Genomic DNA, 19,562 nt, shown 5'->3' on the forward strand with positions numbered 1-19,562 from the left:
CATATATTGGGCCAAGAACAGTCATTCAAGTTAAACAGAAACACTGATACTTGTTCCAGCTAAAAGGAAAAAGAAACCACTTTTACTGCATCTAAGATATGTTCTTTTAAGAGGCCAGACACTGCACTGAAGGAGGAAGGTAGACATCAGTCTCATTACAACCCTTCTGAAGTATGAAAAATTAAAATACAAAAAATAATGTGAAACACAGTGATAATTATGTGTTAGCATTGCATGAGATATTAAAATATGATGAGATCTAATTTCTTGGTGTAAATTTCTCTTAAGAATGCAAGTTTCCAGGAATCGGAGACATTTGGGTCATGGTTATAATGCCCATGTGACTGTTTTTTCTCACAATTTACAAGCACTGAGAACAATAAACTTAAAAAAAAACAGTGTATTTAAAATAGTGCTCACCCCACCCATGTAGGAAACATTCCTTCACAGATATGGATAAATTAAAGTTACAACAGATTAACTTTATGTGTGACGTATCTTCCAAACATCTGTATAAACACGAAAATATGTACAATATTATTCAAAATCCAGTAACAAATGCGGAGAGAATATCTTTCTTTGTTTTAGCTGTCATACAAACAAGCACTGAGAGTTGCAGGCACCCAAACTGCCAATGAATGCTAACACGAACTAGTGGGAAAAAAAGGCCACATCTATTTAACCAAAGCATGTAGTATCCCGAAATCCATGTAAGCATAACAAAGCCACTACCATCCACGTCACCAGTGAAAGAAGGCTTGCACAGCACACAATGGCAGATGCTGGCTTAAAGAAATCACTCGTAGCAGTCTTTATGGTCTTCTATTAAAGTTAAGAAACAGCTTTAAAGATGCTTCTGTGGGTCCACCTTCATTCAATTCTTAAACATCACTGATCAGAGGAGTCGTCTGTGTTAACAAGTTCTGTTGTACTTTGCTATTTAACTTGTCTACTAAAGTCTGAAGGGCCTGTAATCTCAATGCCACCCAGCTTGGCGCAGGACTGGACAGCAACAGGGACTCCAGAGAATGCAAACCACTTTCTGCCATATCTAATGCTGTTTCAAACTGACCTTCCTCTGCTGTCTCTTGTCGAGCACGTTTAGATGAAGGCTGAAATAAAAAAAAAAATAAAAAAAAAATTAAAAGCTACACAGTTGTTCAATGGAAAGTTACTTGCATCAAAATAATATTTTGATGCATTAAGTTGAAAATCTTTTATTTACTTCAATTTTTTTCTTACAGCTTACACTTTTCAGAACGATGACATCCAAAACACCAACTACACTGCTAGTGATGAAAGCAGGCCCATTTCAGTTTTGCATGGGCTACTAACTTGGCATTATTCCACAACACACACTGATCAAGTTAGTCAATTTATCCTGGATCAAAGCTATTTATTTCCAGTTTGATAACTGGAAAGGAAAACTGGCCAACTCACCCTTTTCAGCCACAAACTAGGATCCAAGGAAAGTCAAGTAAGAACATTATATAGAAGATGAAGCAAAGATGCAAACAAACGCTTAAAAGAATGAGAATCACAATACGTAAATCAGCATCATTTTTGCAAAGCGGATCAGAATAATGAAAACACGGCTTTGAAAGGCAATATACAATTTGCATAACTGTAAAAGTAACTATTTTCAAGGTTGCAATTGCTTGGCTTGTAAATAAAACAGCTGCGGCCTATATATTTCCTTCAGCTTTAACATAATTAAGCTTCATATTTAAAACACGCACAAGACGTCTTTGTAATAAGGCTTGTCTTTCAGCAAAGCTTTGAAGCCCTTCAGTGTTGGTGGAGCCCTTAGACAGTTGGACAGATGCTTCCACATGTATATCGCAATCTATATAAAGGCTCTTTCCAACGTGTAAAAAAATTATGGACAGCCCATATATGAATCTAGGAAATATGGTCCATGCAATGACCTGATGAGATGTGAATGAAAAGAGATGGGGTAGCATTACACCATAATTTAAGCTGAGCTAGGATTTCATTACTTAAAAATCTCTGTGTACAAGGTAAAGGATAGAAAAGTATTAAAGATTAGACCAAGACACTTCTGTTTAGTTACATTAGAAAGTGTACTGTTAATGTTTTTTAGTGTAATAGTGGCTATGGTTTATAGCTTTTGCATGGTGGTAAAGAGCATTTGCCAGGATTGACAATTAGTTTCTCTCAAAATTTACTTTACATAGTACATACATTTTCTCCTGTAAAACATTAATATCTGTGCACGATCTAACAGTAGCAAGTCATCTGCATGCATGGCCAAACTGAACAAAGGATAGTCAAGAGGCAAATTTGTTATAAGTATAGAAAAGTGTTATGAGCCTAGAATAGAATAATGTTGCGCTGTATTGTAGGAGCTTTGTTCTAAATAGGAGTTATCAGCACACACCTGACAACATTGCACTGCTGTACTGTAGGAGCTTTGTTCTAAATAGGAGTTATCAGCACACACCTGACATTGCACCGCTGTACTGTAGGAGCTTTCTTCTAAATAGGAGTGATCAGCACCCACCTGACAACATCACACCCCTGTACTGTAGGAGCTTTGTTCTAAATAGGAGTTATCAGCACCCACCTGACAACATTGCACCGCTGAACTGTAGGAGCTTTGTTCTAAATAGGAGTTATCAGCACACACCTGACAACATAACACCCCTGTACTGTAGGAGCTTTGTTCTAAATAGGAGTTATCAGCACCCACCTGACAACATTGCACCGCTGAACTGTAAGAGCTTTGTTCTAAATAGGAGTTATCAGCACACACCTGACAACATTGCACCGCTGTACTGTAAGAGCTTTGTTCTAAATAGGAGTTATCAGCGCACACACCTGCCAACATCACACCCCTGTACTGTAGGAGCTTTGTTCTAAATAGGAGTTATCAGCACCCACCTGACAACATTGCACCGCTGAACTGTAAGAGCTTTGTTCTAAATAGGAGTTATCAGCACCCACCTGACAACATTGCACCGCTGAACTGTAAGAGCTTTGTTCTAAATAGGAGTTATCAGCACACACCTGACAACATTGCACCGCTGTACTGTAAGAGCTTTGTTCTAAATAGGGGTTAGCGCACACACCTGCCAACATCACACCCCTGTACTGTAGGTGCTTTGTTCTAAATAGGAGTTATCAGCACACACCTGACAACATTGCACCGTTGTACTGTAAGAGCTTTGTTCTAAATAGGAGTTATCAGCACACACCTGCCAACATCACACCCCTGTACTGTAGGAGCTTTGTTCTAAATAGGAGTTATCAGGACACACCTGAAAGGTCCTATTTTTTCAAGGTAGTTCTTAAGCCAGTAAAATGTGTCAGGGCTGAAACATAACTTGCTTAATTTATTGAACAGTAGTACTGCCGTCCAGTCATCTGATTGATAAGTTACATCGCTGGTAATTGAGAACAATATGAACTTATCAGTAAAAATGTATACAAACATTCCCAGACTGTTAGCACAGAACAAACTAACATCTTAAGGTCCCAACAACTTAGTTCTTACCATGCCATAATACCATCCTGTTTTACAAATCTGTTTACAGATCTAAGTGGATATAAAGGTAGTGGTCAGTCCACTTTTAAACATCTCCCACCTATATGCAACAAGTACTTTGGTAAACTGCTGAACAGTGTACAGATGAAGGTGGGGGGTGGGGTTTAGTCAACATCAAGTGATTGTATGAAAATAAAGAGATCAAAAATCTGTATTATAGCGCTTGGAAGCAGTTTGAATACACCTTAATCCATGCTCTCCAAACTGATGACGATGGCAGAAGTGAATATGCTTAGCAAATAAGAGGAAATGTACAAGTAGGATGGTCCCATTATTACTTTAGGAAGTGATGAAGGAAACAGTAAAAAGAGGCAAATGATAGCCATAACTGATCATATTGTGTGGGGATGCTGTGGCTTTATGGCACAATGTACGACCACTTAAAGTATGAGAAAAAAAAAACAAAAAAGTAATCTCTCTCTCACTAAATTTCTTGAGGTTCACTTAGCAAGTTTTGACAAACATATATACACAGATTCACTCCTGCCATAAGTGTAGTGCACCGTTCTGGAGCCCCGTAGCACTGGTGAAATAATACTTAACTCCCCATAGCCCTTACTGTTGGGATTTAAACTGTCTGCTAAAAGACAGAAGCTTTCTGTTACAGTTTTGATCTGTTGGGTGGGTTGGTTTAACAGAAGCTGACTGTTCAATCGCAAAGCTTCTGTTAAGACTTGAAATTTTGTGTGGGATAACACAAGAGCTGTTTAGCAAAACTGAAAAGGTTCTATTAATCTATGAGCTTTTTAGGTGGGGAAACTCAAAGTAACAGGGCAACTAGTACCTAACAGTGGGAACAGTGAAGCAGTATTACCAAGGAAAGAGTGATTACTTTACCCACTTTCTCACATTGTTTTCTGTAGTCTCATGGCCTGGCTGAACCTGCTCCGTTCACATCGCTGTGCTTGGCTCACTCCACTCCCCTACCATACTCCCAATTCTCACCCACCCCCAGTGCAACTAAACTTATACTATCCCCTGATTACCTGACCACTCTCTGCACCAATCAGCAACCTTCTATAATTACACCCAACCACACCCAAACTAAACTCCCCACTCAATATCCAAACTAAAAACCTAAGATCCCACCCCTACCACACTCACCCTATTTCCGCAATCACAATATTTGTAAAAACCAAAGCTCCACCTAAACAAATCATGCAAGGCACACTACCACTACTAACTCTCACTACTCTAGCCTACACCACATCCATACACACTAACATACCATTAAACAATACCGTCCACATAACACATACTTATACACACATACATGTTGTAATCAGCTCCACACTATTTAATGACAACTCATTATTTTATATATACAAAAGACACACCACACTAACTCTCAACAGAGTAACATTATCTAGAGTAAATACAGACCTAGCACATGCTATAAAACTCAAAAATATTCCTTAAAAAATGGCTACTAATCTCAGGATACATACACCCCAACCCACGTCCATGGAACAACATTCTCTACACAAACAGAAATCAGACCTTATTATTAGATATACTTATTGAGTTTAGGTTAACAAACTACATGACCTACACACATTCATAGCCCACTACTCCCCAGATATACTAACCATTACTGAGACCTGGCTAAAACCAATCACCTAAAATGAAATTCTCTCACCAGGCTATAGCATCCTAAGACTAGACAGAAATGCCAGAAAGGGAGGCGGAGTTGCAATTATATTTAAAAACACAGTCAACCTCCAGCCTCTGCAAACCCTACTTCCCAAATTTCTGAATGCCGAAACAGTAGGCTCTGTTTTATCCATAAAAACAAAACGAGAATCAACCTCCTCTGCAGTTGTACCCCTCCAGGAAATAACTCTCCTATGACAGGGAAATCTTACAATGGGCTACAGTCAACCTTCCCCAAGAAACTATCCTGTTATCAACATCCTCTGCAGTTGTATCCTTCCAGGAAACAACTCTCCTACGATAAGGAAATCTTACAATGGGCTACAGTCAACCTGCCCCAAGAAACTATCCTGTTATCAACATCCTCTGCAGTTGTATCCCTCCAGGAAACAACTCTCCTATGATAGGGAAATCTTACAATGGGCTACAGTCAACCTGCCCCAAGAAACTATCCTGTTATCAACATCCTCTGCAGTTGTACCCCTCCAGGAAACAACTCTCCTATGATAGGGAAATCTTACAATGGGCTACAGTCAACCTGCCCCAAGAAACTATCCTGTTATCAACATCCTCTGCAGTTGTATCCCTCCAGGAAATAACTCTCCTATGATAGGGAAATCTTACAATGGGCTAGTGTCAACCTGCCCCAATAAACTATCCTGTTATCAACATCCTCTGCAGTTCTACCCCTCCAGGAAATAACTCTCCTATGATAGGGAAATCTTACAATGGGCTACAGTCAACCTGCCCCAAGAAACTATCCTGTTATCAACATCCTCTGCAGTTGTATCCCTCCAGGAAACAACTCTCCTATGATAGGGAAATCTTACAATGGGCTAGAGTCAACCTGCCCCAAGAAACTAGCCTGTTATCAACATCCTCTGCAGTTGTACCCCTCCAGGAAATAACTCTCCTATGATAGGGAAATCTTACAATGGGCTACAGTCAACCTGCCCCAAGAAACTATCCTGTTATCAACATCCTCTGCAGTTGTACCCCTCCAGGAAACAACTCTCCTACGATAGGGAAATCTTACAATGGGCTACAGTCAACCTGCCCCAAGAAACTAGCCTGTTATCAACATCCTCTGCAGTTTTATCCCTCTAGGAAACAACTCTCCTATGATAGGGAAATCTTACAATGGGCTACAGTCAACCTGCCCCAAGAAACTATCCTGTTATCAACATCCTCCGGGAAATAACTCTCCTATAATAGGGAAATCTTACAATGGGCTACAGTCAACCTGCCCCAAGAAACTATCCTGTTAGGCGACCTAAACCTAGACTGGCTATCCTGCAACTCTAACAATCCCTCAAACCATATTAACTTATTTGGATTCTCACAACTAATCCAAGAATCCACCAGAGTTGACAAAAAAAAATCCCAAAAACAATCAATCCTCGATTGGACTTTAGTAAATTTCCCCAAGCCAAATTACCATGTGGGCTGCCTACCTAATGAAGTTAGCGATCACTGCCCCACATTCCTCTTTCGTAAACAGGTAAACATACCCAAACCCATACTGTATAAGGTAAATTCACAAATCCTTAACAGTATGTAACAACATAACAATGTAACTGGCACCCACTACAAACTCTAGCATTAGACCAAGCAGATGAGCTTTTCAATAGTTTTATGAATGTTCTTAATGCAGTAACTCCCATTAGAAAACTTAGAACTAAACTAAACTATGCCCCTTGACTGAATAGGACCACAAAAGCCTTACTAAAAGCCAGAGACAATGCCTGGAACATCTGGAAAAAGAATAACATTAGCCTAGACAGACAAAACTATCAACAACTTCAGAATCAGGCCAAAAAATAAACAAAGCTACTTCCTAGGTATCCAAAACAAACATTCCAAAACCCCCCAAAAGTTCTGGCAAGTTATCAATTCCCTTCTGAAACCCAGCAAAACTACCACCCCAGCTCCCAACACCAACACTAATAATGACAGCATAGCTTCTCAGTTTAACCATCACTTCACACAATCTATTCTGTCATTATCTACCCAGCTAACAATAACTCTATATCTACTCCCACTATAGATCACATCAATATACCTTCCTTTACACTCTCACCCGTACCAACCTCCACAGTTAAAAAACTACTCTCAAAACTAAAACCTACCACTCTTGTAGCAAATGGTTTACCTGCTAATTTCCTAAAATTAGCCGCAGAGTCCCTAGCCTACCCTGTCTCAATTCTGATTAAACACTCCATACAAGAAGCTTACATTCCCCCAACTATGGAAAGTGTCATATATTACCCCCCTACACAAAGGCGCCAACTCCTACGAGCTATCAAACTACCGTCCCATTGCTATCCTATCCCCTTTTCCAAGCTCCTTGAGAAATGTATTCACACCCAAGTGATGCACTTCTTAATCTCACAATCTCTCCTTCACACAGCATGGCTTCTGCCCAAACCACAGTACAACTAGTGCTCTTCTCTCTTTTACTAACCAGGTTAACCAACTTAGAAACAACAACTTCATATAAATTAGATACCGATATAGATTCCACCCAAACCACAGTACAGCTAGTGCTCTTCTCTCTTTTACTAACCAGGTTAACCAACTTAGAAACAACAACTTCATATAGATTAGATACCGATATAGATTTCACTCAAACCACAGTACAACTAGTGCTCTTCTCTCCTTTACTAACCAGGTTAACCAACTTAGAAACAACAACTTGGTATCAGCCATATTCTTAGCTCTCTCTAAGGCATTTGACATGGCCTCACATAACCTACTTTTAGACACTCTATCCTCCATGTCCTTGGCCTCCACTACTGCCTGGTTCAAAAACTATCTCTCTGATAGGAAACAGTCAAATGGCAAGCTGTACTATCACCTCTATTACCAACTACCATAGGTTTTCCACAAGGCTCAATACTGGGGCCTCTACTATTCACCATTTTCATCAACAAACTACACACCTCCACCCTGCATGCATCACTTATACAGTACGCAGATGACTCCACCCTAATCTGCTCAGCCCCATCCCTAACCACTCTTCAAAAACTTAACCAGAAATCCTTCAGCTCCATTGAAAAATGGATTACTGATATCTAACAGATTCTAAACCCCAACAAGGCCAAATTAATCCTATTCAGCCCCAACAAATCCAGAACCACACCTTTCCTTCACTATCACCTCCAAAAACGGCACCACAATTTCTCCCTCTCCCCATAATAAGCTCCTTGGTGTTGAAATAGATAAAGATCTTCACTTTGATGTCCATATCTCTCAAACCATTAAGAAAGTACATAAAAAATTAGGAACTTCATATAAACACAAAAACTTCCTATCAGACCAAGTACCAGTCACCCTAGCCCAAACCCACCTTTTGTCTACCCTAATGTATGCATCCCCAATAGGGTTGCCACCTTTTCAAATGGCCAAAGTGGGACATTTTTGGCACAAACATCAGATTGTACAGGCCGACACATACCCATGGTCAGTACAAAGGATAGAACTTAACTTTTTTGCCTAAATAACAGCTTAGTTTTGTAGCATTTTAGTCACTTATTCTGTTTCTTATAACATTTAGGTATTTTAGATACCGAATAACTGTTTTATGCAACTATTACATAAAATATAGAAAATAATTTTGTCCTAAAATCTCAGGACATTTGCCATTTTTTAAATTTTTTGTCAGGACATAACTGCCCAAAGAGGGACTGTCCCTCGCAAAGTGGGACAGGTGGTAACCCTAATCCCCAATCGTAATACACATTAGGAAAACAGACCTGGACAAACTAGAGTCATGTTACAATAAGATTGCAAAATTCGCCAATAACTCTACTTTTAGAAGCCATCACTGCCTTGCCCTAAAGCAGCTACAGTGGTTAGAACTTCCTCAATTAGTTATCACCAACTAGTTATCACCTTCAACATCCTAAAGAATCTCCACAAGATTCCAGCCCTAAACCAACTACTAAATCAATATTCAGCAAACTGTCCTCTCCGCTCATCCAACAAAACCCTTCTATGTATATCCAACGCCAACAATACTGCAGGGAAAGCTCTTTTCTCTCATACCATAGCTAGAAAGTGGAATAACCACCCCAGAATATCTCTTCAGCACCATCTCGCTGTTCAAAAAGTCACTTAAATCACACCTCTTGCATTCCTGGCTCTGTCCTTGCAGCACATAAATGCTTTCCTGCTCTCCTCAAATCTTTCCTACCTTCCTCTCTTCTCTGCTTATTGTCTCTATAATACAGTACTAAAAACTCCTCTAATACTGCCATACAGGGCCTACTATGGGTAAATTAAGCTTGCTTGGTACAAACCATTGAAAATTTATTACGTCTTGCGTGATGTCTCTGTTGATTGTATTGTTTAATGTGGAGTTTTTTCTCCTAAGGCCTCAAATACGGTCATACAGGACCTACTATGGGTCAATTAAGCTTGCTTGGAACAAGCCATTGTAAATTTATTATTTCTTGTATGACATATCTTTTGATTGTATAATTACCACTGTACATATTGTTTAATGTGGAGCTTTTCTCCCCGGGCCTCCGCTGTAAATGGACCTCGTTCCAGTCGGACTTTCTCGGTCAACAAATGTAAAATAAATAAAATAAAAATAAATATACACAGTATATATCATAAAAATCTGTGCTGAGACAGCTCATTGCTCAAAGAAAGCCTTTTGATCACTGCATCAGTTCCTGAGTTTAAGAATGAACCCAGAGTGTCAGCACAGATGCCCAATAAAAGAAGAGGAAAGATGCTGCAGCCAATGGTCCCTTCTTGTTTTCTCTTGGACATAAGTTAACAAGAAATCGCTGTACCTATCAACATTCATGGCTTGAAGTGTTTGGTGATGCAGGCTAAAAGAAGTACAGAAGTGGACATCCAGGGTGCCATTTTACATGGGGTAGGGGAGGGCTCAAGAATGAAAAAAGTCATCTTATTAAGAGGGAGAGTAGTCACAAGAACCTCTCTCATGAGGCATAACCACAGAGAGTCACCAGTCAAGGATTGCCACAATATGCATGCAGGAGACACATCCAATTGCCTCCTCATCCTGGTATTGATAGTAAGTAATGCAGCAAACCCACTTTACATCAAGAGATTATTTAACAATACAAAGGTGTCCTTCAATTATGGCAGGTGCCTAACAATAGATGAAAAGGCCAAAAAAAAACCCACGTGTGAGGCAATGTGGACAGGTGGCCCTACCATTAAAAGTATATAAATAACATAAATCAAGTTGGAGTTCAAGATGCAAACAGAGTGCAGGAATACTTAAAATGACCAACTTCAACAATGGTCAACACAACAAAGCTCAAATCTCGCTGTCTTTTGTTCCCAGATAGCTGTATACCAAGCTGCAGGTTAACAAGAGCTCTCTAAGCATAAAAACTGTGAAAAAAATGATCAGTATTGGTAAAATTAAGTTATTAAGTAGTAACTATACTGCTTGGATACTAGCAAAGAAAAACGATGGGGAAACAAGAAGAGAAAAAGCATGAAAAGGAGAACAAAACGTTCTGGCTGGGAAGAATCATGCAGCAATTCAGCTAAAAGTACTTCAAATTACAGCTTTTATAGGAGATGCCTTTCAGTAACTTTAAAGAAGAAAAGAAATCACATGCACTCAGTGGTGCTGCACTTGAGGGGGGGTGATATATCAAGTCAAATATCAAAAGGCTGGAAAAATAGAAGTCTGAAGCAGTTATTCAGAGGAGCTGATAATATGCAACTAGACTGGTATTCCACAGAAGGCTTTGTTAACTGAAAGAGCACACCCATGTGTACGCTCCAAACCTTTCCATGACAAAGAAGTCAACAGTTACATCAGTAAAGATTCAGTCATACCAGTAGAGAGATGCCTCTGACAAAACTGTGGAAGAAGGGAAAAGTATCAACAGTTGGGTACACCAGAGTATTTATAGAAAGTAATTATTCACTGTATACCTTAGGGTCAGTTATTTTGCAGCATAGGAGTGCAAAGATCTGGATAGCATGGACATATTTCATATTTCTCATATACTTGTCCAGTTTAACGTTAACAGTATCTGTGTGTTTTTTTTCTAATTCCCAAGTAGCAGATTATTCCAATACTTGGGGAAAAAAATTGTGTTAAATACTTCTCTCTTTGACATGCCCTGTTCTTCTCTACCTCTAGTCTTACTGTGTGGCATTTTAATAGTTAAACCAGTTTCTTTCTTTAATCTCCATATTTAAAATAGCTGTCATAGCCATCTTTCCTCTCAAATTCAGTTGTTTTAGTTTGCCTTATGAGAAAAATCAGCTATACTGTTCATCTTATTTGTACATCTCCATTGACTTGATTATGACATGCCAATATCAGTAAAGTTTAGATGATAAAAAACTCCATTATATTCTAGTATAGGTTGTACAACTGAAATATAAAATATCTCTCTGGAGTCCACGTTTTTAGTTCCCTGAATTGTTGCATGTTTTTTGCCTTTATCACAATAATGTGTGTTTCTTAGTCAGACCAACTCCAGCTCTGACACCATGATCCTTAATATAAGCTACCACTTGAAGAGGTTGATGACCAATCTATATGCCAGTACTGGCAAACATAGTAACAACTTTATATTTACTTACATTAAAACTTTAACCCAGTCTTCAGTGCCTTTCAGGTATGTAATCAAATCCTCTACATGTAATACTGTTTACTACGACTCCTATTTTGTTGTCATTACCATACTTTGAGATCCAGAAATTAGCATGGATGACTGGACCATACCAAACAAAGAAGGTTCCAAAATACAGTGAGCCACATTGCTTCCTATGTTTTACTCAAATATCGACGCAGTTAACAGTGCAATAAACACCAATTTGAAGCAAACACTCCATAGTCTGAATGTGAAGCAAGTTGTCAAATGTTTTGGAAATATTTAATACACTGTGCACTATTACTTCTGGTTCAGCAAGGAGGGCAGCTTTTTTCATACACAAATACAAGGGGTGTTAAAGTTCAACGTCCCTAACAAAGCAGTATTGTGCTTTATCTAGGTGAATATTGTACTTAATTTTCCTTAGTAGCAGTTGCTGCACACACCTTTCAAGGCACATTGGAAGTTAAGCTTAATCGGTCTATAAATTGATACTACCTGTTTCTCCCTTTATTTATGGGGGTAAAACATAGCCTTTCTCCAATCTTCTGGAACCACAGAAAGCCTTAAGAGTTTGTTGAACATGTGATCTAAGAAAGTAACAATATTAGTTGAGATAACACTTAAAAACTCCCCTGAAATATTACCTGGACCACTTGAACATGTTTTTTAACTTTACTTAGAGTACAGGTTACATCTTCATGTGTAATCACAAGACAGTCTGTCATTACCTGATTGAGAATAAGAAAATTACGAACACGTATATTGTTGAAGTTTATGTGGTTATGACGAGAGTTAGTTTTTCTACAATGTCAGCTGGAGATGCTAGTAAAACGCCAATGACCGTAAGGGAACCAACTGCAGTAATTTTCTTTTTAAAGGCATTTAAAACACTTATAAAATAGTTTCTTGTTGTTTTTGGTATTAAGACATGCTCATAAGTTTTCTTTTTAACTTTTAACTCTAGCTTCAGCTGTCTCAAGACTTCACTTAAGCACTTTTTATAGTGAAGTGTTCTACAAGTCTTGTATAACATTTACAACCTCAGTTTTTTTTTCTAAAGTCTCTCTACATTACTGTCCTACCAAATATTTCTAGTGTCTCCTTTGTGACAAGTGTCTAAAAAAGATGCCAATTTACCACACTGACCAGGTTCATACAATACAAATTCAACTCAGTCAGCTGTCTTTCAGTGTCCAATATCTGAGTTGTAATACTAAATTATTCTCTGGTGTTTGAAATACCTAGATGTCATGAAGAGGAAATTAGAATGATTTAATGTTCGCAAGGGCTATAAGATATGTAAGTCGTTAACTAGGGACTCATTAGCAAACAGTAAGTCGAGTGTATTGAATAATATTGTAGGACTTTGCATGTGTTATACAAAGTTACATGCACTAAGTACGCCAAGGAAGTAATTCTCTCTGATGTTGTTTGTCGTAAAGTCCAATCAGTCTAAGGATAGTCGAAGTCTCCAAAAAGCATAGTAGGGAATGAATCCAGAATACCAAACAGGTAATTAAGGAAATTATCATGCACTACACTTCAAGAACCCCACTAGTTTACATTCCTTAATACCACACTCCATATTTCTAATACATTATCCTGTTTTTTCCAAGTAGGATGCCAAGGATTTGTGTATGAGTAACATGGCATCTGCGCTTAGTCTTATGTTAAATAAACCACTCAGACAAATTCCTCACAGTCAGTTTCTGTAACAACAATACTATACTGATGCTGATGTATTAACTGAAGTTCAACCTTCCTGTTTTTCAAGTCCTGAGTGTTAGTGTATTAACAAACAAGACCACTTGTACTTTTTGCCTGTCTGATAGGCTCATGGGATTGAGACCTAAAAATGTAAGCACTTCTTGATTTTTGTCAGGAGCTTGTTTCCCTTACTTACTTGCAGGCCATCATTAAAAAACCTTTGGGTCAGTAATCCATTCTTCCCAGTGTGTGTGCCTGACAGGGTTAATGTGTAATTAACGCCCACCCAAGGGTGTGATGAGGCCTGATGCTGCAGGCAGAGGGCCTGTCCACTCCTGGAAAGCCGTTAATTACACATTAACACAGCCTGGAGGGCATTACTGCACTTCGAAAATGGACTACTAGTGGCTATATAAAACAAAAAAAAGGATTCCGTTAACTTTTTTTTTATAATTTCTACAATAGTTTTGACATAAAATAGTCCCTTATTTAATTTTAGAACTATATTGTTACGATGCAACTGCCAATCATTAGCGGACTGAAGTTCCACTATGGCGACCCCTAACCGGGAAAAGGCAAAAGACACAACATTGTTGCGACGTATTTCTTTTCCATTAACATTTTATTGAAACATTCTAAATTATGAAAACTATAATATTTTAATGAGAACTAAATGTATACGTTTAGTAATAGTTTATGGAAACTATAATGTTTTAATGAGAGCAATTAAATGTATATGTTTACTAATGTAATGTTCATTTATCTTTGTTTTCTGTAACATAAAATGTTACAGGTGCACTGAATATTCATGATGTTGGTTTAAAATAAGTTGTTTCTGCTTTCAGATTTTCTTATTTTTGTTGATAGTTTTTTGTTCCTGTAGTGTTGTTTCTTCTGTTGATGACAGTAAATTGCTCCATTATTTTCATTTATTGGTGTCCAGTAGTTTGCCTATAGTGTTGTTTCTTCTGTTGCTGACAGTATATTGCTCTATTGTTTTCATTTATTGGTGTCCAGTAGTTTGCCTGTAGTGTTGGTTCTTCTGTTGATGACAGTATATTGCTCCGTTGTTTTCATTTATTGGTGTCCAGTAGTTTACCTGTAGTGTTGTTTCCGCTGTTGATGACAGTATATTGCTCCGTTGTTTTCATTTATTGGTGTCCAGTAGTTTACCTGTAGTGTTGTTTCCTCTGTTGATGACAGTATATTGCTCCGTTGTTTTGATTTATTGGTGTCCAGTAGTTTACCTGTAGTGTTGTTTCTTCTGTTGATGACAGTATATTGCTCTGTTGTTTTCATTTATTGGTGTCCAATAGTTTACCTGTAGTGTTGTTTCTTCTGTTGATGACAGTATATTGCTCTGTTGTTTTCATTTATTGGTGTCCAGTAGTTTACCTGTAATGTTGTTTCTTCTGTTGATGACAGTATATTGCTCTGTTGCTTTCATTTATTGGTGTCCTGTAGTGTTGTTTCTCCTGTTGATGACAGTATATTGCTCTGTTGTTTTCATTTATTGGTGTACAGTAGTTTACCTGTAGTGTTGTTTCTTTTGTTGATGACAGTATATTGCTCCATTGTTTTCATTTATTGCTGTCCAGTAGTTTACCTGTAGTGTTGTTTCTTCTGTTGATGACAGTATATTGCTACACTGTTTTCATTTACTGGTGTCCAGTAGTTTACCTGTAGTGTTGTTTCCGCTGTTGATGACAGTATATTGCTCTGTTGTTTTCATTTATTGGTGTCCAGTAGTTTACCTGTAGTGTTGTTTCCTCTGTTGATGACAGTATATTGCTCTGTTGTTTTCATTTATTGGTGTGCAGTAGTTCACCTGTAGTGTTGTTTCCTCTGTTGATGACAGTATATTGCTCCATTGTTTTCATTTATTGGTGTGCAGTAGTTTACCTGTAGTGTTGTTTCCTCTGTTGATGACAGCATATTGCTCCATTGTTTTCATTTATTGGTGTGCAGTAGTTTACCAGTAGTGTTTCCTCTGGTGATGACAGTATATTGCTCCATTGTTTTCATTTACTGGTGTCCAGTAGTTTACCTGTAGTGTTGTATAATCTGTTGATGGCAGTATATTGCTCTGTTGTTTTCATTTATTGGTGTGCAGTAGTTTACCTGTAGTTCATAGGTTCATAGGTTCATACTAGGCTATCTGCCCGAGGGCATTTACAAGCCTAGCCCATAGTTTTGTGGCTTACGCCACCCCTTTAGTATGGGGAACTATACCCATTATTTTGCTGTGCCTCTGTTGAGCAGTGACACTGAGGTAATCCCTGGGGTATATCTGCGATCTCCCATCCATTGGTCAAGATTTCTCTTGAACAAGGCCAGCGAGGTGCTCTGCCTCACATATACCGGGATTTTATTCCACAGCATAGGGAGTCTTTGGGTGATGAATCTATCCCTCCAGCACGTCCTATTAATAGCCGTGTCGAGGTTTACGTCTCCCGCCCTTGTGGCTCTGGCGGATCTAGATTTTTGAGGTGAAGCATATTCATCAAACCTGGGTTTGACATGGCCTTGTATGTTAGGCAAAGGTCACCTCTGAGCAAGCGGTGGCGACTGAATAGAGCTGGAGTTCTTTCAGTCGGGCAGCATAGGACAGATGTTTGAGACCCTTTATCCTTTTGGTGAGGAACTTTTGTGGCCTCTCCAGCTGCTGCAAGTGTCGGGTCAGATACATTCCGAATGGGGCATTGTACTCAATCATTGGTCTGATGAGTGATGAGTATAGGGAGACTATGACCTCCCTTGATCTAGATGAGAATCCCTTCATGATAAGGTGGGCAATGTAGAAGGTCTTCCTAACTACTTTAGCTACATGGGTGTCGAATGACAGACTACTATCAACCTGGGTCCCCAGGTCCCTGATAACTTCTTCTGTACTCAGTGGATTGCCACCTATTTGGTAGCTAGGGGTAACCTTGTTTTTCCCGAAGGGTATGACTATGCATTTTTTGGCATTTAACTTTAGGCCATGGCTCTGGCACCAGTTATCTGTTTCTGTGAGACCCTTCTGAAGGATATCTGTGTCAGATGTCTTTTCTACTATGGCGCCCAGTTTGCAGTCATCTGCAAACTTTGTCAGCCATAACCCTCCTGTGTTTGCTTGTACTTCGGAAAAGTAGATGCCAAACAAGAGTGGGCCCAGGACTGAGCCCTGTGGTACACCACTTGTGACAGGCTTTGAGTCTGACATGGCGCCAGCAACTCTGACCCTGTGGGTTCTGTCACTCAGCCAGTTTGCAACCCATCTTGTGATGTATGGGTTAACATTTAAGCTGATGAGTTTTTCAATGATACCCGAGTGGGGTATTGTATCAAAGGCCTTCGCCAGATCGAGGTAGGCTGTATGGACTGCCTTTCCCTCATCAATGGCTTTGGTGACTGTTTGAAAAAGTCAACCAAGTTTAGAAGGCATGATCTGCCTTTGACAAAGCCAAACTGGGATGGATCCAAAGTCTGCAAATTCCTATGTCTTTATTTATGAGGTCCATTATGATCCTCTCCATGGCTATGCAGATAAGGCTTGTCAAGCTAATGGGCGGTAATTTCCAGGGTCGGTGGAGGCACCGCCTTTGTGAAGTGGGACCACAGTTGCAGTGCGCCACTCCTGGGTACATATCCAGAGGTAAGACTATGATTAAACAGCTGTCCTAGCTGTGGGTTTAATTCCTCGTTGAGTTCGTGGAGCACACAGCCGGGGACACCATCAGGTCCCATGGATGCTGTGTTTTTGCTTTGGAGAGAGCAGTTCTCACTTGGGCGTTGGAGATGTTTGGGGGCTGCAATCGCTTGGTATAGATATCTCTCCTTTTGGGGGGGGGGGAGAAGTTTGCACTGAACCTGTCAGCCAGTATGTTGGCAATGTCTGTAGGATCAGTAATCTTCACATCATTTTGAACTAGTTCTGAGCATATCTGGGAGTTTCCTCCCAGGTTTCTAACATAGCTAAAGAAGGCCTTATGATTGTCTTTTGAGTCTTTAGCTATTTTTCTCTCAAAATTTGCTTTGGATGATTTTATGAGAGCTCTTAGATTTTACTTATAGTGATCAAGGGTGTCTTACCTTTTAAGGATTTTGCTCTATCTTGTAGTAGCTTCCTCCTTTTGTTGTAGAGTTTGTTTATGGCTGGGGTCCACCAGAGTGGACGCTTGCCTTTGGTACAAAGAGTCTTTGTTTTGCTTGGGATTGCCTTATCCATACAGTCCTGCAGGTGCTGGTAGAAGGCATTTGTAAGTGATTCAGCGGCTTGAGTAGTGTTTTCCGTCGGCTCGGGGGCCTTAAAGGAGACCACACTAGTCTTTAGAAGTGTGAAGTCGGCTTTCGAGAAGTTCTTTACTGTGGTCTTTTTTATTTCAGGTGGGGGTGGGATGAGGACCTCCAGCGAGATTAGTTTGTGATCTGATCTCACCAGTGAGGGTATACTTCGGTGTTGAACATTGTGCTCCCATGTTCGTGATGATGAGATCAAGTATGTTTTCTCCTCTTGTGGGGATGGTGACTAGTTGTTCCATGGCATTTGAGTTTATGAATTCCAGGAACTTTTGGGCTAGGGTGTTTGGGCTTGAATAGTGTTCCCAGTCTATATTAGGGTAATTGAAGTCACCTAGTATGATGGTGTTTGGTGATACATTTATCCCCTCTAGTGTTTTCAGGAAGGCCATGTGAGGTTCCTGAGTTTGTGAGGGTGGCCTGTAACATGCTACAATTTGCAGAGCAGTCTTGCCTATGGTTAATTGCACCTGGATGGTCTCCGATGCATCGTGCGTTGCCACCAGTCTTGAGGTGTGGGTGTCTTTGATGAATATGGATACCCCTCCTTTCTTGGTATTGTCCGGATTTTGGGGCGGAACGCATGATAAGAGGTAAAACCTGATAGTGCTGGGGTGCTCTCAGGAGCCTTGAACCAGGTTTCTGTCACTGCACAGACATCGATGTTCTCCATACTGAGAAGGGCCTCGAGTGCGTGCATTTTGAGATTTAGACTTCTGGCATTGAGCAGCATTACCCTTAGTTTTTTCCTTTTTGTGTTCTAGGGTGGTAGGTTTAGAATTTGAGCCTTGCCTAAAAAGGCACTATGGGGTGGCAAGAGCCTTTGCCAATATCCGGAATCCCAGGGTGACAGGTGCAAGCCGTCCCTTGAAGCAGCGTGGCTTGTCCAGCATGTCATCCCAGGCAGACAGACATTGGATCCCCTTTGAATGACACCAGAGTTTAAGCCAATTGTTAAAGCTGATCATCTTATCTCTGTATTGTGGCATCATTCTTGGTGAAGGTAGGATACTGCTCAAGGTCAGGGTCATACCTGCCTGGGCTACATAATCAGAGAGCTCCTCAATGTCTCTTTTCATGTAGTCCAAGGAGGTACGTCTCAGGTCGTTTACACCAGCGTGGACAATGACTGAGTCATATTTGTACCTGCTGTTGAGAGACCTGAGTGCTTGCGTTATGTGGCGGATTCTAGCGCCCGACAGGCAGCTTACTGTGACCTTCTCCTTACTCAGTCTGGTGAGCGGGACGTCAGTGTGTCTGACTATGGAGTCACCAATGACTAGTGTGTCTGGCATTGTGTTTGGCCTTAAGGGCTGTGACTGTGTGACACTCTGACTGTGAGGTCTATGTGTTGCAGGTGTTGTGTTCTGAGGTGGTGGTTGTTTGGGTGTCTGCTTTGGTGGCCTCTGCTGTTTTGGTAGATTTTTGATCAGAGCCGAGTATGTCTTTGTGTGTTTATGTGTATGATTTGAGGTTGTGATGGTACTATGTGAGACTGGGTCTATAGTGTGTGTGGTAACCTTCTCCTCCTGACTGGTCTTGCCAGTCCTATGTTGAGAGAGCTCAGCCTCCAGTTTGACCGTATAGTTGCATCTCTCGCATGTATTTGTGTTTTGTGGGAGGAGGAGAGGGTTGTCTGTGTACATGAGGCAATTGTAACATTGCCTCAATATTCCCAGGTTCACCAGCTGAGCAGGAGAGGACACTAGCAACTGATCCCTCGACATGCTATAAGGACTAGACAA

General features: G+C 40.0%; 1 protein-coding gene across 1 annotated transcript in view; it reads right to left on the reverse strand.

Moving 5' to 3' along the window:
* Positions 1–385: 385 nt before the first annotated feature.
* The window catches only part of CCHR10.PART0H1orf112 (chromosome chr10.part0 C1orf112 homolog), a 2,885,111-nt gene continuing 2,865,934 nt past the window's right edge, over positions 386–19,562 (reverse strand). Inside the window, exon 27 of the mRNA XM_044086752.1 lies at positions 386–1,112. Coding sequence (XP_043942687.1) covers positions 882–1,112 — 231 coding nt within the window. The 3' untranslated portion in view covers positions 386–881. The remainder of the gene's footprint in view (positions 1,113–19,562) is intronic.

This window comes from Protopterus annectens, chromosome 10.part0 (assembly GCF_019279795.1).
Source record: "Protopterus annectens isolate FY-2018-M chromosome 10.part0, PAN1.0, whole genome shotgun sequence".
In the NCBI taxonomy this organism is placed as follows: Eukaryota; Metazoa; Chordata; order Ceratodontiformes; family Protopteridae; genus Protopterus; species Protopterus annectens.